The 23,630-nt window shown below is 41.0% G+C and overlaps 4 protein-coding genes across 11 annotated transcripts in view; 2 read left to right on the top strand and 2 right to left on the bottom strand.

Moving 5' to 3' along the window:
- Positions 1-2,019, bottom strand: part of phactr3a (phosphatase and actin regulator 3a) — an 86,865-nt gene extending 84,846 nt beyond the window's left edge. For 3 of the 6 annotated variants that reach the window (XM_077514655.1, XM_077514650.1, XM_077514654.1), the window contains exon 1: positions 1,653-2,019. In XM_077514655.1, coding sequence (XP_077370781.1) covers positions 1,653-2,001 — 349 coding nt within the window. In that variant the 5' untranslated portion in view covers positions 2,002-2,019. Of the gene's footprint in view, positions 1-1,043; positions 1,130-1,652 lie in introns of those variants that run through there. The other 3 variants (XM_077514649.1, XM_077514651.1, XM_077514653.1) reach the window with 2 other exon arrangements.
- Positions 2,020-2,502: 483 nt separating this feature from the next.
- pigt (phosphatidylinositol glycan anchor biosynthesis, class T) lies at positions 2,503-12,064 on the top strand. Its single transcript, XM_077514635.1, has 11 exons — positions 2,503-2,892; positions 4,329-4,506; positions 4,674-4,798; positions 5,158-5,258; positions 5,387-5,561; positions 5,637-5,734; positions 5,817-5,973; positions 6,071-6,271; positions 7,256-7,421; positions 8,505-8,588; positions 8,669-12,064. The coding sequence occupies exons 1-11, from the start codon at positions 2,547-2,549 to the stop codon at positions 8,916-8,918; spliced, it is 1,881 nt and encodes a 626-aa protein (XP_077370761.1). The 5' UTR covers positions 2,503-2,546; the 3' UTR covers positions 8,919-12,064.
- A 576-nt stretch (positions 12,065-12,640) lies between these two features.
- wfdc2 (WAP four-disulfide core domain 2) lies at positions 12,641-13,766 on the bottom strand. 2 transcript variants are annotated; one of them, XM_077514633.1, is made up of 4 exons: positions 13,610-13,766; positions 13,350-13,493; positions 13,103-13,240; positions 12,641-13,002 (listed from the first exon to the last, which is right to left on the bottom strand). In XM_077514633.1, exons 1-4 carry the CDS (start codon positions 13,704-13,706, stop codon positions 12,869-12,871), a joined length of 513 nt encoding a protein of 170 aa, XP_077370759.1. In that variant the 5' UTR covers positions 13,707-13,766; the 3' UTR covers positions 12,641-12,868. The 2 variants fall into 2 exon arrangements, with proteins under 2 accessions (XP_077370759.1, XP_077370760.1); XM_077514634.1 differs by lacking the exon at positions 13,350-13,493.
- A 1,235-nt stretch (positions 13,767-15,001) lies between these two features.
- The window catches only part of LOC144014587 (uncharacterized), a 10,606-nt gene continuing 1,977 nt past the window's right edge, over positions 15,002-23,630 (top strand). The window contains exons 1-2 of one of the 2 annotated variants that reach the window (XM_077514632.1): positions 15,002-15,277; positions 15,797-15,955. In XM_077514632.1, the coding sequence (XP_077370758.1) occupies positions 15,158-15,277; positions 15,797-15,955 (279 nt within the window). In that variant the 5' untranslated portion in view covers positions 15,002-15,157. Of the gene's footprint in view, positions 15,278-15,796; positions 17,319-23,630 lie in introns of those variants that run through there. The other variant, XM_077514631.1, reaches the window with a different exon arrangement.

The following is a 23,630-nucleotide window of genomic DNA, read 5'->3' as shown; positions in this document are numbered from 1 at the left end:
GTATTCATAACCAGGTTTATACATTTTATTTTTAAAAATATTAACCTAGTATTGTATTAATAATGAAATAAGTCTAAATATATCATGTATAAGGGGTGGGACTAGATACGTTTTTAACTTCTTCCTACTCCCTTTTGAACATGTAAGAAAAACTGCTGTTTATTTGTATGTTTATATGTTCAATAAATCAAAATAGATAGATATAATGTCACACTAGTGTCTGCCTTTGCATCTGCAAATGCCACAACTGTGTTGAGGGGTGTTAAAGTAATCATTTGGCAAAGACCGGTGCCCCAGATGCAAGCGTGGTGATGGGGGGGGGGTGTTCATCCCAGTGCGTGTGCTTTTGGTCACCAGACCAGATGTGGTCATTGCAGATGCACACCAACTGTACTTGATATGTGTCATTCGTCATTGTGCTTGAAGGTACTGTAACTTTGCCATGCTTTGCACTACTGTAGATATTGTGTGTGCATGCTCCCTGATGACTTTGGCCTCGTTAGCATTGCTGATCTACTGAGGCGTCAGTGTTGTTTACTCAGGTTGCGTCAAGCACTCAGTGTGATATTAACACAGCCGCCAATGTGTGAATTAGATCTTCCAAAAGGAGATCCGGATACAGCCAAGATCCAACATTTAAAACCCAGTGATGTGCAGCATGAATGGAGCAGGGAGCAGACAGGTAAAATTTTATGGATGTGCAAAACTGGGCTCATTAGTGAGCAGTTGAAAGGTGAATGTCATGCTTTTCCTGCCCGCATCATTCAGTGGAGCATCCTTCGTCATGTGCGTAAAACTGTGTGGGAGGAAGCACCGACTCTTAGCAAGCCCACACAATGTAACTACAAATAACCTCACTTATGTAAAAAAAAAATCTAATCAAATAAATAAAATGCTTTGCCCCAAATTCACGAGCATAATGAGCATTTGGAGAGAAACCTGTAAACTTTACTTGCAGTTCACCAGGCTGCTGCCAAGACCAACATGCAGAAGGATGATGACTAACACCGAGATAAACAGGACTCCATGTTTGAAAAGCACACCTGCCGTGTCAATGGATCTGCAAAGTGATGGCTGTGGTGAATCAGGGGCATTCAGTGCTTCCATGGGTGGCATCACGTGACATTCATCATAACACTGAGGGGCTCAGTATGGAAGGAGACAAGGGTGGTGGCACAGGCTTGTCAATGAGACTGAATAGTACGTCAAGATCAGTTTCTGCAAATGCAATGCCTGCAACAAAAACAAATAAAATAGAAGCCGTGTCTCCTCAGTGGACAATGGGGGCTCACATTGTTGGGCAACAACTGGCTACATTGTTTCATATTGATGAGTATGATGCACTGAATGAGCAACATGCATGCAAATGTGTGCATTGTGACACACTTGCTGATGCCACAGGCGTCTTTACAACCATCTGCTTGCATAATTAAATATGCAGGGAGCACGGCCAATGATGGTATATCATTTTTGATATTGGGTTCAGTCAATCCAATGTGCGGGGAGGGGACGCTTATTTATCATCGCTGATATTTACCCCAATTGGAAGAGGGCATGATTTACGAAAAAAAAAACAAAAAAACACACACACACAGACATCTGCATTTATAATATAAAAAGCATATACCCGTAGAACGGCGCGTTTACCATACCTGTGTCGTGAGCTAAATCGATCCCCGGTTCGGTGAGAATATTCGGGTCACTTTGAGATCTGCCTCGCTGCAGACAGCCGTCTAGTCCATCCGATGTGGCCATGGGTGGACAGCGCAGGAATCCCGGATCAAATATTAAGAAGCCAAGCCGGAGGCGGGCAAGGTCAGGAGGAGGAAAGCAGCGAGCGAGAGCGAGTGGGCTATTAATTCGCTCTGACAACAGCGGCTCGGAGCGTCTTTTAGGGATCCATGGCCGGGCAAAGAAACGTGGATGTGCATGCGTGTATGCGTATGCGTATACGTATGCGTGCGCGTGCGTGTGCGTATGTGCGCGCATGTGCGGCTGCATGTGGGGGGTGAGGGGTAGAAGATAATGTGCCCCGCGCCCGTCCTTGCCCATCCATTCTACACGAGCACCGAGCTTAACAGGATTTATATTCGATGTGTTGTTGTTATCACGTGCTACGTTGCAAATAATTACCCATTATGACTGTCTGCAATTTGATGATGGTGATCTAGAAACCTGTTAGCAGTCGAAAATTTTATTATGGCATAATAAAATCAAACCCAACAAACTTACTTTTAACCCTGACAAATCAAATCGTAAAATTACTTTTAATACCAAATTAGAAAATACTTTCAGTGCATAGTGCTCTGTGAATATACCTCAATATTACTGCTACATACTATCAATATTTTATTTTGGTGTAATAAAGCATAATATGTAGGCTATATGCAAAACAAAGCGTGAAGGTTTGCACCCACGTGACTTCTCTACGTGAAGGTCCATTGGCTGGTTGGTTTGACTTGTGACGTAAAATCCGGAAGTCACATCGATTCGTCACTCCTCCCGGGTTGACTGTAGTACAGTCATTCACTGTAGTGGAGGACGAAATGGCATATCACAGGTGCGCGACAGTCTCCCTGCTTCTTATTAGTTTGTCGATATTAGTCGTCGCACACAAGCAAGACTCGACACGGAACAATGGCCACATTACCACGCCAAAGCAAAACGGACAAAGAGTGAAAACCACCGAGCAAGCGTCAAAGGTTGCAAAAGGGACTCCTGCTAAGAAGCAGGCACCTTCCTACCGGGTCTCTGCTGTCCCAGTAACCACCCCGCGGCGGAAAGATGATTTTCAAGAAGAACTGGTCATCAGACCGCTTGCGTCGGGGGATGTTTACGCCAGCTTTCAGTTCCGAACCTTGTGGGAAGCAGATTTCAATGGAGAAAACAAAGGTACGCTAGCAGTTAGCTACAAAGTTCAAAGCCGCGAGTACTGTCTTTGAGCACGCTTTTACACGTTTACCAAAAAAATAAATAAATAATATAAACGTGTCTAATAAAACTTGAGCATAGTTGTGAAAGGAAAGGTTTATAATAGGACTGGTTCTAGAATCTCCACTATGCCTTTGGCAAACAATAATAAGCAATATTGTGAAATGTTTTTCATCGGGCTCCTCATACGTATGTGAAAATAAGTTCTCCCATGTTGTTCCTTAAAGAAAATTAAAGTAACTATTTGCTTTATGTTATATATTTTGCTCAATAGGCAAGTCAGCTTTAAATACACATTCATAGACAAGCCAGCTCAATTTGAACGACAGCACCTAAAACATTTGCCAAAATTACTCAAATAAAATACATTGACAACATTTATATTAGGGGTGTGAATTGCCTAGTACCTGACGATTCGATCCGTATCACGATTCGATTCGATACCGATTAATCCCGATACGAATTTACAAGTCTATTGTTGCGATATTTTTATCAAATTTAGAAAATACCATTCAGTAAACTTATACATGTACACTGTAAGATTTGTATGAAAATGTATTATTATCTTATAACTATGAGCCACTGTATGTAACAAACAGGTTTAACAACATTTTTCATGTTTGAACAGCATTGAAATAAAATATTAAGGCTAAATGTTCAATTAATATAACATTCTTCCATGCTTAAGGTGTGAAAGTTAGAAGTTTTGTTGAAAATGTTTCCATTAAAAATGGATGTTAAAAAATCGATTCGGCTGCGTATTGAATCGATTCGAGAATTGCGTGCTGTAGTATCGCGATATATTGCCGAATCGATTTTTTTAACAACCCTAATTTACATATATTTAAAGGAAAGTTTAAAAAATACATAACACCCAATAAAGTAAGGAAACTTAAGATGAAAGCAGTTTTATCATACATGGCTTCACAGCTTGTCGTGGCTTCATAGCGTGATTTTGAACTTTGTTCAAACAGAAGCTCACAAATTGTATTGCCGAATAATTTGTTGTTGTTGTTGTTTTGTTGTTGTTTTTTTGGTCGGCATGATGGGTACATGAGGAGAAAAGTTCTCTCTGACTCCTCTTTCCCTGCGCCTGCCATTCAGACAGGTTCTTACTGTAGAAGCCTGACACAAGGCACACATCAGTGCTCGGCAGTCGCACTTTTTGACTGCTGAAGCTTGAACTTTTTCATTCAGGCGTGTGCTGTAGACAGAAATAGTTGAGCATGCTGAGATTTTTAGCAGGAAGTCCTGTCCAATCAGTTGTGTATATAAACCAATAATTAATTGTTTTCATTGCTCTGATATGAACTACTCTTTTGACACATCCATAGTATTTTTAATTTTTTAAATTTTTTTCAACACACACCATTTGTTTTTTTTAATTTTCTCCGCAGTGTCCCACTACCGTCTGTTTCCCAAGTCACTTGGACAAGTTATCTCAAAATTCTCCGTGCGTGAGCTGCACATCTCCTTTACGCAGGGGCACTGGAGGACCATGCAGTGGGGGCAGCCCTATCATTCGTCTCCCCCTGGAGCTGAGGTCTGGGTCTGGTTCCAGGACTCGGTAACAGAGTGAGTAGTCGTCCTTTCGAAAGATGTCATGACATCACCTTGTTGTAATTGCTCGTGGAAAGACACACTCTTAGATTCAGGTTCTTGTCTTTTTTTTATTTATTTATTTTATTTTTTATTCAATCGCATATTACAGTGAAGTTGTTATTTTCTTGATTTTTTTTCAGTGTGGATGGCACGTGGCAGGAGCTGACAAATGTTTTGGCAGGGATCTTCTGCGCATCATTGAACTGTGATTCCACTAACAGCATTCAGCCCAGCGCCTCCTTCAAGCCACTGGGGATAGGCAATGGTACCATTTGACACTGTTCAGCATTCTTTGTGTTATGTAAACTGATGACTGATGGCTCCTCACATTTGGAAAACGCTATTATGGAGGCATTCCATTAGGTTACATTTTCCACCAATCACTGCAGTCAGGTAAACTGGCTGTATCATGCGACAGGATTGTAGTGGCAAATGTTAGCCAAGTTAATTTCAAAATGATTATCTGTTACTATTTGGTGTCATTTAAAAGTTAGATGACAATATTAGAGAAATTGGCCAAAAAGCTATATCAAGGTTTACCATTTGAACTGGACTGTAACTAAATGAATTTGTTGATGAAACGTGGCTTAGCTTGATGCAAATTTTTCTCTCTCACGCCCTCAGTGACCAACCACCGCTTCCTTCGCTACGCCACCCTTCCACGTGAGGTTGTCTGCACTGAAAATTTGACACCCTGGAAGAAACTCTTGCCATGTGGCTCCAAGGTGCGTCTTGAATGTTCTATCACGCGTCCATTGCCGTCATTTGCTCTGCATTGTCTTTGGACGTCAACGTTTCTAACTAACATCAGCAAACTCCTCTTGTTGCTAATGGTGCCACTTTGCTCCCACAGGCGGGCCTTGCTGTGCTGTTGAAGTCGGAGAAAGTCTTCCACAGTAGTTTTTATTCCCAGGCAGTGCACATCCGGCCCGTGTGCCAGGATGCACACTGCACAAGCACCTTGTGGGAGCTGAGACAGACGCTGAATGTGGTCTTTGACCTTTACACTTCTGGGCAAGGCAAACAAGGTAAGAATCCCACTAGGCTAATGTTTCAGCTTTGTCGACCACGGAAAGAACATGTTTTAACACCCTGTTCCACAGAGTGGTCTCTCTTCAAGATGTTCTCCCGCACCCTGACTGAGGCTTGTCCGCTGGCGTCCTCCAGTAAAATCTACGTCGACGTGTCAGACAGTGCTGAGGTTCAATTTGGCACACTGAAATCTCAGCAAACACAAACATCTTTTCTGCACACATTGTAGAATAATAGTAGTCATTTTACAGGGGGAGAATTTTGAGGTGAGCCCTCCTACTCCGCTGCTCAGCCCAGCAGTGGTGCTCGGGGACAGACGGACCTTCTATGTCTACGACTTGACCCAAAAAAGCACCTTTGGCACAACACACTCTCTCAATATTCTGATTCGCTGGAAAGCTAGTGAAGGTGATTCAGAAAAGCAGCTGGTTGGCTACAGCAGGAAAGACATTTTAACCACTTCTAGTTGTATTTTGTTTTAAATTTCCTTTCTGTCCTCCTACAGGTCACATGCTGCGCCCCTTGCTCCACGCAGAGCGCTATTTGGCCGGTTACGGGGTGCATACTGGAGAGATCCACACGCTGATATACAATAACCACCCGTACAGGTCGTTTCCTGTGCTGCTGCTGGACATGGTGCCCTGGTACTTTCGTCTCTACATCCACACCCTCCGTGTCACCAGCAAGGGAAAGACGAACAGTCCCAGTGAGTGAAGAGCAACAGAAATCAGACTTCAAATGTGTCTGAAGCAGGTTAAAACATGTGCACTTCTAGAAGGGAATCTATGTGTTTGTGACCGTTTAGGCACCTTTTTCTTAATTTAATATTGTCCAAAAGCTCGATATTTCAGTTTGTCCAAAAAAAAAAAAAGTTAAAAAAGTCAATACAATTGTTTGGCAAATACAAATGTTGGACAATTCAACAATTGTGGGCCCATTTGAACAAAGTGCAGTCATGGAAATGTTATTTCAAAATGAATTTTGAGCTAACAATATTCACTAGCTACTAATTCATAATTTCAAGTTGGCTATAGGAAGATACTTTGTTGACATATTTTGGCGTATGAGCGGTTGGCTGTGTGGCAGAAAATGATAGCAGGCTGTATAGATGTGTCGTACAACAACAAACTTAGCAGGCAAAATTGCCCGTTGAAGCACTTATTGGTGACAAAATTTTAATTTTTCAAAGCCCATCTGGGATGCTGATAAACATTGGTCCGACTCAATTTTTTCCTGGGGACAAAAACATTGCTTTGGGAACATTTATTCTTATTTAATAGAAAGCTCTGGAACTTTTTCTCCTGAACAATTATTCTTTGAAAGAAGTTGGGGGCCTACGATTATTTTGTTTTGAGGAAAGATGGACCAGTATTGTCTTTGAACAGACAAATTAACTCCAGCAATCTACCCAAGTGATAATGTTTCTGCAGAGACGCAAGACTGAGGATCGTCTGCGAAGATCAGACTTCTTTATAAAAAAAAAAGAGGAAAAAAAGGGGGGGGGCGCTTTTTTTTTTGTCCCATGAGGCCTACAATTACATGTTTAGAAAAATCACGACTTATCATACAAGTCTCTTCTATTCTGTCCTAGCGGTAATCTTATACTGACTATGCAGAATGATGCAATGGCTTTGTCATACATGGCGGATTAATCAAGACGATGCTTGTGCTCCCCCCATCCTACTTCCAGGTTATATCCACTATGACCCGGCCAAGGACCGCGTGAAGCCGCACATGCTGGAGATGCTGGTGCAGCTTCCTCCCAACTCTGTCACTGAAGTCACCGTGGAGTTTGAGAGCGTTCTGCTCAGGTGGACCGAGTACACACCTGACCCCAATCATGGCCTCTACATTGGGTTTGTGATTCCTTTGTTGTCACACGCACTTTTTGACAGTGCTAATGATACTAGATAGGGTTGTTAAAAAAAATCGGTTCGGCGATATATCGCGATACTACATCGCGCGATTCTCGAATCGATTAAAAAAAAAATCGTTTTTTTTTTTTTTTTTTTTTTAAGAGCTCAGAATTGTTCATTCGGTAGTCTTACCGATTCAACGTCTTATCATCATTGCCTTTTTTTGTGTGTGTGTGTGCGTGTGGGGGGGGGGGTGCGTGTGTGGGGGTGTGGGTGTGTGTGGGGGTGTGTGTGGGTGTGTGTGTGTGTGTGTGTGTGTGTGTGTGTGTGTGTGTGTGTGAATCGATTTTTAAACTTCCATTTTTAATGGAAAAATATTCAACAAAACGTCTGACTTTGGGTTAGGATTCACACCTTGAGCATGGAAGAATGTTATATGAACGGAACATTAAGCCTTAATATTTTATTTTAATGCTGTTCAAACATGAAACAGATTACAACCTCTATAAGACTGAAATTTCAGATAAATAAATAATACATTTTCATATAAATCTTACACTCTACAAGCTTACTGATTAGTATTTTCTAAATTTGAATGAAAAAAATCGCAACAATCGACTTGTAAATTCGTATCAGGATTAATCGGTATCGAATCGAATCGTGACCTGTGAATCGTGATACGAATCGAATCGTCAGGTACTAGGCAATTCACACCCCTAACGCTAGATATGTATTTCTAAAAACTCAGATTCTGACTATTGATCCCTAAATGGGCAAGTCATGGCCTGTTCAAGCAAACAGAACGGAAAGCCTGGCAGGTCATTTTTCAGGGGCAAGCCCCAAGATCTCCCCCTTTTTGAACAGGGGCACAGCAAGAACCTGGAAAAACCTCAGCTCATAAAGTCACATGATAAAATACATTACAGCAGAAACCTTAGGACTCGCACATGTGGGTGGGGTGAACGGGGGAAGCGGTGCATGACAACCAGGTCACCCGCCGTTCCCCACCCGCTACAACCTTTTCAAGGCGAGCGCATGTATCCACAGCATGTGTGTGTAATCTAATTTCTCTTTGATGTTTAGGTCCTCTGTTATCAGTTCTCTTGTACCAAGCGTTGTTGCCATGGATACAAATGACACACATAGACGCCCCCTTTTCAACACTTTGTAAGTATTTTGTAGGTTTTCTGACTGTACAAGTTGGAAAGGTTCTGCTCCAATTCCAGTGTGTTTCGTCTTGCCTCCAGCTTCCCCAGCAAAGAAGAGTCCAGCTACTTTGTGCGCCTCTACACAGAACCGCTGGTGGTCAACCTGCCCACTCCAGACTTCAGCATGCCGTACAATGTCATCTGCCTGACATGCACTGTAGTGGCTGTGGGTTATGGATCCCTCTACAACCTGCTCACAGGCACTTTCCAGATTAAGGAGCCAAGCCCAGGACTGGCCAAACGGATCGCCAACGCCATACGGAAAATGCGGGGCGTGCCGCCACTCTGAGACTTGGCCCGCTCTTCTACTCTGTTCTTTGAGTTAAAACCACTGGTAAATAAGCTCCATTCAGGGGGCAGTTGATTGAGTTTATTTTATTTATTTAGAATACATGTTTCCAGGATCAGTCGCTCTTAAGGAGGTGCAAAACAGACTTTGGATTGAATATGGAGGGCAGGATCCTCTATAATTGTCAAGCATAAGGAAGCAGATGAGCAGAATGTCTTGAACTCATGATGGCCGAACAATGTTCACAACAGATTGACACTTGAAGTTTCTGCGGTGCTTTCCAACCTATATTTAGCCAAGGCATGTATTTTACATGTGAAAAACTGCACAGAACACCATAAGACAAAATGTTGTAAAAATATAAACACTGAAAAATGAGGTTCACTCAATTTACTCCAAATATACAGTTGCTGGTCAAAGAGTTAGAATATCCTCGAAAAGTTGAATTACTTCCATAATCCCATTCAAAAAGTCAAACTTTCATAGATTATAGATTCAGGGCCCACGATTTAAGTGGTTTCAAGTATTTCTTTATCTTTACATTATTTGGGCTTCCAACTCATAAAACCCACAAAAAATAGGATTAAAAAAAAAAAATTGAACACTGAAGAAATCATGCATACATCCCAATGTTTCCCAGTGTTTTGCATGGAAAAAGGGATGGATGGACAATATGTCAATCTTCAGTAGTCAGTTGGGAATCCCTTTGTCACTGCGCCGATGCGCCGTGGCAATGCCTGGGGGTCCTGGAAAACAAGACTTTCTTGATGCTTGCTGTCATGTCTGTTTTTTTTTTCTCTTGATAGTACTGAATTACCCATCCTTATTTTACCTGCAAAACTCACATATGCATGGTGATCGCTTCACAGTATTCTACTTTTTTGACACTGTTTTTGTGGGTTTTATGAGCTGCAAGCCCAAATAATGTAAAGATAAATATTTGAAATCACTTCAATTTTGGGCCCAAAATCTATAATCTACTTTTTGAATGGAATTATGGAAATTATTAAGATTTTCGAGGATATCAGCCCCCCGCCCCCACCACATGTAGGCCAACTTGTTTTTTTTTTTCGTGTAAAATCTATCTGGCAAAAATGTGGCTTCAACGGTTAATTACACTTCTGCCATCTAGTGGAAGAGCCTTTTAATTGTTTTGGCCTGTCAGTACTGTGGAGTTTGTCACTGAGATATATGAACAAAGACACTACATATATATTTTTTAAATTTTTTATTTATTCTTTTTTTTTTTTTTTTTTTTTGGACTAATTAAAATGGTCCAATGGTTGGGAATCACTACACAAGTGGATTCATTACACGGTTGTTCAGAATGTGCTTTTGCTTCCATTTTGTTGTTGCAAAATGGTTCATGATTTATTTGGAATTACCATTTTATTGATATTCAGGGCTACACATGTAGTCAAGAGTCACCTTTTGGGAGCACGCACTGTAAATTGACTTGCAAAATATTCATCTCACTGATTTTCACTATTTACGTTACACTATTTCAAATTTAGGGCGGCACGGTAGTCGAGTGGTTAGCACGTCCGCTTCCCAGTTCTGAGGTCTCCGGTTCGAGTCCAGGCTCGGACCTTCCTGGGTGGAGTTTGCATGTTCTCCCCGTGCCCGCGTGGGTCTTCTCCGGGTACTCCGGTCTCCTCCCACATTCCAAAGACATGCATGGCAGGTTAATTGGGCGCTCCGAATTGTCCCTAGGTGTGCGTGTGGGTGTGGATGGTTGTTTGTCTCTGTGTGCCCTGCGATTGGTTGGCAACCAGTCCAGGGTGTCCCCCGCCTACTGCCCAGAGCCAGCTGAGATAGGCACCAGCAGCCCCCGCGACCCTTGTGAGGAATAAGCGGTCAAGAAAATGGATGGATGGATGGATGGACTATTTCAAATTTACAGGTTGCACTGGCGCAAGTAGATGGAAGTTTTAGTTGTACTTTCTAAAATTTTAGGGCAAAATGCCACCATTTAGGGGCAGTCTGGAGACCTGAATGTCTGTTCTTGAAATCAAAGCCTTAATTTTGACTGGCAACTAGGACTCTCTATCTACCAAGTTCTTACTTTTTTTCCACTCATAGAGGTATATATTGTTTTTATTTGGCTAGTCAAGCTACATGCAAGGAAACTTACTGTGACTCCCCATTTACGGGGCCATAGCCTGACAGGAAGACTGTAGCGAATGAGCTGCACTTGTTAAAGCATGCACGACAGAAACTAGGTGTAGATATTTTTAACTTTTTTTTTTTTTAACCATTTAGTGGTGAACTAATAGAATGCAATGACCAAAGTTTGAAGTACAGTGTTCCCCTTGCTATAAAGCGGTTCACTTTTACCAGCATCCCTGTATTGCGGATGTTTTTAGTGCAATTTTGCATGCATTTTTTTTTTTTTAAAGTTACCTATTTTATAACATTTATGAATGTTTAAACAAGAGAGAAATGTGATAAAATGTAAATGCCTCGATGACAAAAGTATATAAACTGTGTTGTGAAGGGTTTTTTGAACCTTAAAACATTTATAATAAATGTAAAACATAAAGCTAACTACTTTGCGGATTTAATTTATTGCGGGTATTGTTTGGAACCTAAGCCCAGCGGAAAACAAGGGAACACTGTACATGCATTTTGAGAGCATCCTCAGAGGCGATTCCGCTTGCCTACCACCGATTACTTGCGAAATTTGTCTCCTTCGAGCATCTGAAGCAGAAAGATGATGATGATGATGATGAAGCATGTCAGCTTATATAACATATTTTTTTTTTTGCATATTGTTAAATTTTTTTATTATTATTATTATTATTATTTATTTTTTAAATGAATAAAATAAAAAAATAAAAAATACACACGGTCCATTTTAACACTTTAATCAGGTGCTGCAACTTTCAGCCTGTCCCATCAGGGGTCGCCGGTCTCGCCAGTCACTTGTATGGTTTGTTTGACAGATTTTCGGCCAGATGTTCTTCCTGACGCAACACTCCCTGCTTCTCCCATTACTGCAGTAAAGTAAGATTGTACCACGAAGATTCTGTCACTGTATTTAATGAAGTGGAATGTGGACATAAAGGGCATCTTCTATAATTTTGTTTTTCTTAAGTTTTCAATTTGACATTAAACTGAAAAATAAAACATGGATGTGTTATCTATTTTTCCCCGCTTATGCATGCTTTTACAGTTTCAAACATTGCAATTATGAGCTGAGAAGACGTTTGTGAAGTGCATCAGTGTTAGAACTGGATTATTTCTCCCTGACTGCCCTCATTTATGTACCGTACTGTACAAGCAAACTCCAATGGGGCAGACAAACACAAGAGGCCTCTGTATCCAAAGCTCACCCCCAACACATTAGGTCACTGTGTGGGCGGGGTGGGGGGTCTGCAAACGGTTTCCTCTTCAAGCGGTTATTAAAGAGAAATGTATACGCTGATGGGGTGCCATTATTAATGAAACCACCACTGACAGCCGTGTAGAAGTTGTGCTGATATATATATATATATATATATATATATATATATATATATATATATATATATATTATTTTTTTTGATAGATAGATAGATAGATAGATGGATAGATAGATAGATAAACACACACACATATACATGCCATTTAAAGTAAATACTTGTGTTGAAGTGTAGCTCCTAGCTATATACCTATAAGCATGTTTTTGCTCATGGCATGTTTCCAGACATAAAAGTGCAACACATTTCTCATATCCAAGATTTATTTAAAAAAAAAAAAAAACAGGAAATTATGTAAGCTCATTGTCAAAATATGACGATCTAAATACCATTATTTACTATGTGGCCACCATTAAGAGGCAGCTGGTTATTTGCGGACCTACCTCAATATTATTTGGAAGAAAACTTTTTTTTTCTTTTCTTTTTTTTTTCTTTTTTTTTAATTCTCCTGGCGCCTCTATTTTTATCATTAAGTTGATTGTTATCCACTCAACAAGGCTCACTACAGGCATGACCACATGTTGTCCTGCAGCATTTCTGCTCCCCTGGACACTGACCATCATGGTAGCAATACTCCGCACACATGGGAGTTCCTTGGGGCAGGGCGCAGCGGCCTGGCTTCACTGACACACAAAAACAAACAAAAACAGAATTCAGGGTTACAGTCAGAGCAAAAAGTATGCCAACGGATTAATTACAGAAAACTATCCCACTTTATCAAACCTTTGTAAGGTGTGATGCACTGATGTCCGCATCCGTTGTGGCAGCATTTCTCTTCATTGGGGCAGTCACTGTCATCAGAGCAGAACTCGGCACACATCCCAGAGCCCCATTTTCTACGAGGACACCCTCCTGGCTTAGCTGAAAAGCATCAACATGGCGAGATGAGCAGGTTTCAAGGTGAAAGGGTGTGTCCCATAGAAGGACACAGGAGTGAAACTTCCATGAGGAAAACTATTGTGGCTCATACTGAAAGAGGGAGGGACACAGACAGCTCCACAATCAAAGACGCAACACTTGTGGTCCTCTGGACAGTCTTCATCACACACGCACCCTTTATGTGATGGCACTACTTTAAGAAGACGAGGGCATTGACCTGCTTTCGGGAGAGTCACTAAGTAAAAAAATAAAATAAAATAAATAGACAAGAGAGTATCAACTTTGAGAAGTTTTTTTCGTTGTGTTTTTTTAACTAAGTAAAGATGACTACAAAAATTATACACATCTTACCTGTCAAATTGCTGCTAGAATCCAGAGTGTAAACTGTATTAAATTGCATAAATGCACCAAGTGCTAAAGCCAATGCACAAACTGTAGACTTATCCATACTTGCAGTTGCACACAAGAATGTGCTCCTGTTGGGACAAACACAACCTGCAGGCTGGGGTAGCCCTGGAAGAGCATGCTGGGTCCTCGTGCCTGTTGGGTTTACATTTCCATGTGGTAATAGTTTGATTCAAAATTTGGTTTAATTTTTTTGATAGGCCAGTCAACTAAATATTACAAACAACATCAAACAAAATGAAATATATGCATTTTGAAAAATAATAATTAATGCGGGCCGTTGTCTGGTCTCTTAAAGAGACACTGTGTAGAAATTTAGATTCTTTTCAATGTTCATTAATTTGAAAAACCAACTACTTCAATAATATGCCAAAAAATATGTTCTATCACATCATCAATGTACATTTTTCATATAATTGCATTGCTAATTATATTACAACGGTCATCCCACACCTTACATAAGCCTGACGTGTTTAGCTGCCATCATTGTGCTTCGGGTCGGATACCCGAGACAAACTTAGCAAGCATAGAAAGTGGTGGTAGGCTTGAGGCATCGTAGTGTGTGTGCTTCAAAATGCATGTGCTTCAAACTTAGGTTTTTGCAGTCTACTAGTTCACCATCAGAAGGCAAAAAAATCGACACACTGTCACTTTAAACATGTTGATACATGAATCAGAGACCTAAATTTGAAAACACAGAGGAGTTCAGATTTCTGTGCTTTTTAGAGTAGCCTATATTTTTTTTGTAGTATAGCTTTCAGCCTCTGTTGTTTGTCTGTATATTTGTGTTCCGAAATAAAGTTAGTTAGTTAGTTAGTTAGTTAGTTAGTTAGTTAGTTAGTTAGTTAGTTAGTTAGTCAGTTAGTTTGTGTGTTTTTAATGATATTTACTGAAATGTTTAGCGTGGCACCAAATTAATCACTGAAATATCTTTGTAAGTCTTTGTAACATTAAGACCTAAATCAGATCCTAATTAATCATGACTTATTTTGTGATTTATATCAATTTAGTTACAGCAATCACTTAAAAAAAAAAAGAAGTTATTATTCGTTCATGTCAATCACAAAGCAAGCAAATTGGTAAATTGATGTTATCATCGCCAGATACAATCGTAAGTAATTGTTCAGTCTTAATCCCATAAAATCTCACCGCTTACTGTGAAACAGTAGGCGACGTCTCTGGAAAATAAATCAAAGAAATGGGGCATATTCGGCCTAACGATCCACTTTTCCACATCCAATATGGCGACTGCATTAAGGTACGAATCAAGTTGAATGGAGAATTGATTTAGTTTAGTTTTCCGAGGAAGCGCAATGCGGCCGCATCACGTGTCCAAGTCACGTGCCGACAGTGACTGTCCCAATGAGGAGAAATGGAAGAAGACCACGGAAGAAGTAGAAACATAAACTGGCGGTAAAGCACCGGCACGCTGTATGCCAACCGCCATTCGCGGAAGAAGAAGAAGAAGAAGTAGAAGAAGAAAACACAACAACAATGGAGAAGGAGTCTGTGAAAATACTGCTCCTGACTTTGCGAGCTTATATTGGAACCCGTTATCGACTTCTTCAACTTCTCCGTGACATGCATCATCAGAGATTACGTAACAGGAAGAAGGTAACTTTTAAAAAGTAATGTTATTATTGCCACTGTGACACATTTTCTAGTTCTCTTTTGAAACGATGCTCTTTGTTGCCTCCCCGTGAGAGCATTTTGTGCTTTCTTTTGATAAAGGGGGAAACAGTTTTAGTAACAGCCTGGGTTGTATTTATGTTGAGAGATGCACTTTCAGAGCATACACTATATGTGAAAAATCCAAGGTGTTTTATCAATCACAATGAAGTCTTCTCAACAAAAATAAATTGCATAAAAAATGATTTAAAGAAAACTATTTCATCTGTAATTTGATATGTCATCCAGATGGAGGGACAAAAAACATTGTAGGGGGTGCTCAAGTTTGTTAAGATTAGAATCACTTTTATAAGAGCTTCAGTGATTTCAGTTTATCTCGGGACAGCTAATATTTACAAAACAAGTTCATGTTTATGTACTTCTTTCCATGTGTTCCATATTTGAAATTTGATGGACTGGATTGGGGTTGACTAATAACATGTGTTTGCTTGTCTGACTCATCAGGTGCTGTTGTGGCTCATGTCGAGGCGAGCTGCACCTTCTGTGTGGATGCGTCCGCGTTCCCGGCACTGGTGGGACCACGTTGTTCCGGATTTCAGCCCATCGGAGTTCCATCAGAATTTCCATTTATCCAAGACGTCCTTTGAGTACATCTGCAGTCGGGTGAGCAGTGCTATGGGGAGAAGGGACACAAGATTCCGTCTTTGTATCCCTTTTGAAAAGAGGGTCGCGATTGCCATTTGGAAGCTGGCCAACGGTGGTGGCTACAATGTCACCAGCCGTCTCTTTGGGGTGGGCCTCAGTACCGTGTTCTTGTGCGTGCGAGATTTCTGCAACGCGCTCATTAAGCTACTGCTTCCCATCCACATCACATTCCCTGATGCTGAAAAGTTGGTGGAGAAGTCCACCTTGTTTCTTAGCACTTGGGGAGCACCACAGTGTGTAGGTGTAATCGGTGCTTGTCACATTCTAATAGCGACTCCAACTGAGAACCCCCAACAATACAGAAACCTGAAGGGCACATATTCTGTCATTCTTCAGGTGGTTGTGGATGGAAAAGGACGCTTTTGGGACATTTGTGTTGACTCCCCGGGTAGTGTGTCTGATGCCACAGTAGGGTTGCAACAGTCACCATTGTGGGAGCTTCTAAGTGATGGCCGGTTGTTTGGTCAAAACAAAGTCAACATCTCAGGCTGTGATGTCGGCCATTACCTCATCGGTGGCCCAGCTTACCCCTCGAAGGACTGGCTCATGACGCCCATCCGGGGTACGAAACACCTGACTCCGGTACAAGTCGCTTACAATTCTCGACTGAACTGTGCAAGGTCTGTTTTGCAAGCGGCCTTCAGGAGACTGAAAGGTCGATGGAAATGCCTCACGAAGAAACTAGAGTGTAAAGTGGAGCTTGCCAGCAAAATGGCTCTGGCCTGTTGTGTGCTGCATAACATTTGCGAGGAGCACGGTGACGAGTTCCAGGAGGCACAGCCTGCAAGTCATGTGAACGTTCCGCCACCTGCTCAGGCTTCACCTGAGGATTTTACCGTAGAAGGGCCTGTTGTTAGAAATGCATTGTTGCAGTACTTCAGCAGGGCCAGTCAGTGAAATTCATCCATCCATCCATGATAACCTTTACACCTGAACTTTATTTGACCGTCTCTAAACTTTGAATGCACATGTCCAACAGTTCAATGTTTCACTTCTTTTTGCACACAAGAAACTGAATGGCAAAATTCACAGTACATATTTATTTTTTGTCATTTTGTTTTTCAAGGACTTTGTGACACTCTAAACTCTGACTACATCCGGTTTGAGTATTGTTGATTAATTGTTAGGTGTCGACTTGGTCTCGTGAAAATGTAAACAGCATGATCGAGTCTATCCATCCATCCATTTTCTTGACCGCTTATTCCTCACAAGGGTCGCGGGAGGTGCTGGCGCCTATCTCAGCTGACTCTGGGCAGCAGGCAGGGGACACCCTGAACTGGTTGCCAGCCAATCGCAGCGCGCACAGAGACAAACAACCATCCACACTCACAAGCACACCTAGGGACAATTTGGGGCGCTCAATTAACCTGCCATGCATGTCTTTGGAATGTGGGAGGAGACCGGAGTACCCGGAGAAGACCCACGCGGGCACGGGGAGAACATGCAAACTCCACCCAGGAAGGCCGGAGCCTGGACTTGAACCGGAGTCCTCAGAACTGGGAGGGGGACGTGCTAACCACTCGGCCACCGTGCCGCCCTGATCGAGTCTATTTAAATTAAATATAGATTCTGATTGAATTTATTAGTTCATTCATAAATCAATCACCTATTGTGAGATTTGCCACTGTATGATGTTTGTCTAAAATGTATACTGTACTGTGAAATAACATCTAATAAAGACTACAGTATTTTTATCAAAACCTCTCTTGTTAGTCCCATCTATATGAATATTTGATTTCACTTTTCAAATAGGATCCTAATTATATTTGTGAAAGTGTACTTAATGACCTGGCTTGTCAGTGTGCATGTAAGAAGAAAATCAATGGAAAGTATTGTTGACCTTCCGGTCAGCCATTTTCTATACTGCCTGTCCTCACTCGGGTACATACAGACAACTTTTCACATTCATACACGCAAAAGTCACACAGGCTGGCCAGAGGGGAATTCGGACGACTTACCTCAGAACTGTGAGGCGGACATGCTGACCACTTTTATACCACACATACAGTTGAGTTTGGAGGGTACCTGATGAAATAAAATCGAGTGTATTGGATGGTGGGAGAGGGTGTGCTGTATCTAATGAAGTGTCCGCTTCTCGTTTAGTGTCGTTACATGGTTAAGTTCTCATCACCAACCAACAGAGAGCGCTGTTGTATCAATAGAAAATGTCCCACTCAAAACTAAAGGGGACTGTCTCTTCTTCAACATCAAGTCACTTGCATTACTGTATTTTGATACGTTTTCTACTACTTTCCATTTTAACCTACTAATTAAATGTCAAAAGTAAAATAAAAATCTCATTTTGAAATAACCAGTTTAGGTTTTAAATGATCAGTATCTGATATCTACAGTGATGCGTTTCCCTGAAACATGTCTCCGTGATCCTCAAGATGTTTCATTGCAGTGTCTCTATGCAAATCTAATTCGGGTGGATTTGATTTGATTGGCAGTTAGGTAGCCTCCAAACCATCAAACGTGTTCAGTCTACTCGGTTAAGGGTTACTGCTATTATATTCAGTGCAGTGAGCAGACAAGTAATTTTACCCCCAGTGGAGTAAAGGCCATGCGATTTGGATGTCCAATTGCATTGCTTATTGCAGTCTGGGCTGTTATTTCATTTTATTTTTTTAACCCGATCATATATGTTGCGACATGGCAGACTTTTCCAAGGTGTACAGTTCTATGGTTGAATGCTTTATAATAATTTAATGGTTTTGAAGTCTTTGTGTAAGATTTTCTTTTGTGTACTCATCGTACAAAATCCTTAGTATGTATCATTTGTGCTCCCTCCCTTCAACCTTTTCTATTTCCCCCATACCCCCACCCCACCTCCTCCCATGTCCTTGGGAATTCAATTATGGAAAAGTGTAGCTGGAAACCTTTCCTGTATGTATTCATGTAAGGAGGCATGGCTCATGGGTGATATTGTATGTCCTTGAAATGATATAGATGTTATCAGTTTCAGTACTGGCTGTCAACATTGCACATGAAAATGAAGTCGGGAATGACAGTAAGTGAAAATATTTTAGATTTTAGTTTAATTTTAGATTTATCGATCATGATCTGAAACCTGCAGTTAAGTGTTAAGACAGGAATGGAAGACGCTTGCATAAATGATCATAGAAAGATGGTGATGGCCTCCTGCTTTAAAAGTCTGCCTGCATCATCGACTTCATCCAGCACACCCCAAATGAGGGTGTGTAATTATAATTACCGCTATTTTGAATATCACAACACAAATTGCCTCAACAGTAGATGTGTACAGACACGTAAATACATGATAAAAATAAAGCTTTATTTATTTCATTGTAATCCACGACTATTTGAATAAACAAATGAATGAAACTGGCCTGCACAAAACAGAGGGTAGCCTTAACTGAATATTTTTGCTGCACAACATTTCGAGGCAATTGCTACAATCGGGTGATTTCTTGTAACTCTCACTGGGACTTGTGCACCTGTCGACAGCTATTTTTGCCTCCTTGTCGTGAGCAAACTGATCCTGACAGCATGTTTCAGCTCCTTCCACAGATGTTCAATAGAATTTATATCAGGAATCTTCTGAATAGTCCATTGTTTTGCTCTTAGCTCTTCTTGGTTGTTTGTAGCCATTTGTTTTGGGTCATTATCGTATTGGAGGCTGCGTAACCTGTGGCTGAGGCTTTTCATTCCTGAGTGCTTTGATAGTCTGGAGATTCTATTGTACCTTGCAGACTCTAAATATACCCAGTAGCGGGTGCAGCAAAGTTGCCCAGAACACAAGCGAGCCTTCTTTGTGTGACACAGTAGGAAAGTGCTCTCTTAGTTTGGATGCTTTATTTTGCGTCTGATGTGACCGGTTGAAAAAGATTCACTTTTGTCTCATTAGTCCAAAGGACATTCTCGCACAAGCTTTGTGGCATTGTAGTCTTAAAATCTCAGGATTGTTGTGAACGGGGCATTGATATTCCGACTGAAGTCCGATGACAAATGGGCATAATTCAGTGACTCATGCTCCTACTGTGTCCACGTTGACCCCCAAACAAGTCTGAACTCCACCCTTTGACCTCAACGCCCCTCCTCCTCGGGCTCCATGAGACAATCATGTATTACATTGTGCATTAACCGGCCATTGACCTCTCCATGCTAAACCCGAATGCCAAATCATCTCCACCCTTAGCAGTCGTCCTGCTGATTCTGTTATCCACTCTAGCCTCGGGCTTCAAAAGTGTCTCAAATGACTTGTCTGATCTAAATCACCCAAATGGTAGCTGACAGCAAGATTTGAAAAAAAAAAAAAAAGAAATGTTAATAAGTATAGACAGAATTGCTATATTTTCATTTTGGAATTTTATTTAAAAAGGCTCTTCCTGTAGCCTGACATTCTTAATCACTCCATTTGTCACTTAAACGTTTTGGCCATTATGACCAATAAACTTGACCGTTGCCCCCACCGATATGTCTCCTCATCCCGCTAATGGTAATCCCGCAATAATGTTTTCCAAGTCAAGATAATGCTAATGCTTCTAATGATGAAGCATGCTCTGAAATCCCTCCCCGTCATCCAATTGTCTCCCGCGGTGGCGAGGTTGGCCTTGTCGCCCCGTGGGAGATCTGTGATGTATTCAGCCAGCCAGGCCTTGGGAGGAAAATGAAAACAAATGTGGTGTAATAAAAATAAAAAAATAAAAAAGAGAGAGAGAAGATGAAGTGATTCTGTGATGATGCTCTCCACTGGCATTATAAATCTGAAAATGTGGAGCAGGTCATATATATATGCTCCCACCTTCACAGGATATACACATGTACGTAGGTGTACAACATATACTGTATGCACACATTTAGTGTGCTTTGTGAAGACAGTTCTGATAAATAATTGCAAAGATTATTCATCTTGGTGTTTGTGGTTGACATGGTTGTATACTTCATACTGCTTACAGTAGAGCCTTTCGCATCTGCCGAAGGGTGAGAGGGAGGAGTTGACCTGACCTGTGTGTGTGTGTGTGCGTGTGTGTGTGTGTGTGTGTGTGTGTGTGTGTGTGCATGCCTCCCACGTCCTATAGTAGAGATTTTATTTGTACATATATAGTACTCGTATTAACTATCAAAAAAAAGAAAAAAGAAAAAAAAGAGTAACACCACCGAAAGCAGTTTGGTATTTTAATATTTATGTTCCCTCCCCATAACTGCAAACAAATTCGTCCAACAAAGATGATCATTATCAATAATCATATCAATGCAATTGAAGGTGGCTGCACTGAAGGTCTGGCAAAAAATTCCCTCAGAGAAATGTTAGTGTTGATTTGATTCATCAGTGGTAAGTTATATTTTTATGAATACTCTTAAATATAATTGACTCAAATATATTTTATTGTTTTATTTCAAATCCTTTGTGGCATCACGTTTGGGCAAAATGCTGAAAATCAAAATTGTCCTAATGTGTCTGGACCTAACATACAGAATAGAGAAATCAAAGGTAAACAAGCTATTCCTTCTCTGGCCATTTGATAATGCATTTAGAATTGAATTGTTACAAAAAAGGGGACAACGTGATGCAACAGGAAATACACTGTAGAGTTAAATACCATATTTCAATTGCGTGACAAGTTGGAGCATGTTATAATTTTGTAACATGAACATTGCTTGCTTTGTTTTGGTCTTTCAGTTTTTTGCTCCCCCCCTTTCTTTACACCACTTGGGATGATCTATTGTCATTACTGTACTGTCAGTCCAATCGAAGCATGCTATCCTGCTTTTCACCTGTAGGAGTCACTGTGGTGCCAATATAAGGCTGTCTTGTAAACTGGAGGCCTAATGTTAGTACAGTACAGTAAAATTGCGAGAACCTTCATTATGCAGGAAATAAATATATACACTGCTTAACATGTTTATCAAGCCACATGTCATTGTTTATCTCAAAGACCATCCACGCATCATGACGTTTATTGCTGATGCTTCCATTTTTAGTAAGCTCTCAAAAGTTTTTGTATTTTGAACAGGAGTGTCAAATTTCAGAATTAATTCACTTAAATTTGCACTCAATAGAGCCACTGAGAAGTCAAGTACTGTATAACATTCATCACTAAATAATGTAGAAATGTGCTTAGCACTGACTCGTTGCTAATTATCTTGGTCCAGATCCTGCACAGATAATTTAAGACTTAAAGAAAGAACAACTGGGACTGATTTAAAAGAAGAAAAAAAAGCGAAGGAGAGGGGAGGCGGCGTTCCTGCTCTTCATACTGTGTTTAGATTTTAGAATCAATAGCAAGTGATGAGTGTTTCCTTTCCCCTGCTGCATTAGCATTTTTTGTACCCAAAGCCTCTACTGCCCTCTTTTTCCACCTGCAAACTTTCGAGGCGGACTTCAGTCTTTCTCCGCTTATTATCCAGATATAAAGAATAATAAACCGAAAATACAATAAATAATTGATGCCTAATAAGTTGACAGAAAGCACAGCAGGGCTCGTTTCCTTATTTTCTGGCCATGAAGAGAGGAAGCCGGAGTTGTTTATTTCCTCCTTTCCCTTCCTTTCTTTCTTTTCATGTCCTTCTCATTTTACGAGCCATGAGTCAACACAGCACACGTAAATGATATTTCGACACACAGTGCCATGAATAATGCATTTGAATTTACTTTTATGCCAGAGTTAGACCCCTCTCAGCAGCCGTTCTCTCCATCTACCTTCCCTCCTCACAGTCCCTTCCCCCTTTTATTCTTACCCCACCCTCCTCCTCTTCCTCCACCCCCTCCTCTCTTCACTATTCATCCTCATCAGAGCTCAACCTCATTTCTCTTTTCCATAACCCTCTTTTCCCTCCCTCGCTTCTCCTCTTCCTCTCTCTCTTTTGCTCGCTCTCTCCCCCTCCATCATGGCAGAGAGGAAACAGTATACAGGATAAGACTCAAGCGTTCCAATATTTCTTATCAAGGTCCTGCTCAGGTGGCTGCTCACTGACACATTTTATAATCATGACTTCAGGAATTGGTGCGCATCACAGATGGACTTGATTTACAATAGATGAGAGGACTCCGATTTAGTCAGTGTAAAACGTAGAAATGGGAAGAAAAAAAGTCTTTTTGCGTTTAACATTGCATTGAATAATGCAGCTGCACCTAATAGGTTTTATGTTTTTCATGTGAGATGATTTCTACAATACAGTGACAATGAAGCAGCGTAAATGCAACACTAATGAAGACAACACTGAATTTATTGCTCATAACTTGATCTACTCTAAAGTCATCAGCAGCCACTAACGAAGTACAGTGGAACAGCAACGGTGTAATCACATGTTTATTCACATACAGGTAATGGAAAATGAATAAATCCCTGTGAGGTCCAACTGTCATCATTATAAAACTGTTACAGTCCTTTGACAGGCTGTCTGCTGTTCCACTAGTGGCCTGTTGGTGGTGTCAAGGTTTACAAGGTTATGGTCAGACTCCCAGGATGAGGGAGTGAAGAAGAGCCTTATGCTCCATTCACATCCAGGTCTCCCCCAGTGGTCTCCCCCTCTAATTTCACAGTTTACATGTTGGAAGTTGTCCAATGTTCAGTACGAGGGCCATATGGTGAAATTGTATTCATGTGATTACAGCATGTGTGACGTCATTCATGCCTGACTGCAGCAGCTGAAGTTTAAATATAAACAA

The sequence above is a fragment of the Festucalex cinctus genome, chromosome 2 (genome assembly GCF_051991245.1).
Source record: "Festucalex cinctus isolate MCC-2025b chromosome 2, RoL_Fcin_1.0, whole genome shotgun sequence".
Classification (NCBI taxonomy): Eukaryota; Metazoa; Chordata; class Actinopteri; order Syngnathiformes; family Syngnathidae; genus Festucalex; species Festucalex cinctus.
The sequence above is the reverse complement of the archived record's forward strand: the minus strand, read 5'-3'. Positions and strand labels throughout refer to the sequence as shown.

Bases quoted from the DNA above. Each gene is read 5' to 3' on its own strand.
- pigt (XM_077514635.1), top strand. From the start codon at position 2,547: ATGGCATATCACAGGTGCGCGACAGTCTCCCTGCTTCTTATTAGTTTG. The intron at 5,974-6,070 runs GTGATTCAGAAA...GTCCTCCTACAG, and splicing joins TCGCTGGAAAGCTAGTGAAG to GTCACATGCTGCGCCCCTTG. The intron at 6,272-7,255 runs GTGAGTGAAGAG...TCCTACTTCCAG, and splicing joins GGGAAAGACGAACAGTCCCA to GTTATATCCACTATGACCCG.
- wfdc2 (XM_077514633.1), bottom strand. From the start codon at position 13,706: ATGGATAAGTCTACAGTTTGTGCATTGGCTTTAGCACTTGGTGCATTT. The intron at 13,494-13,609 runs GTAAGATGTGTA...TTTTTTACTTAG, and splicing joins TTCTAGCAGCAATTTGACAG to TGACTCTCCCGAAAGCAGGT. The intron at 13,241-13,349 runs GTATGAGCCACA...GATGCTTTTCAG, and splicing joins CTGTGTCCCTCCCTCTTTCA to CTAAGCCAGGAGGGTGTCCT.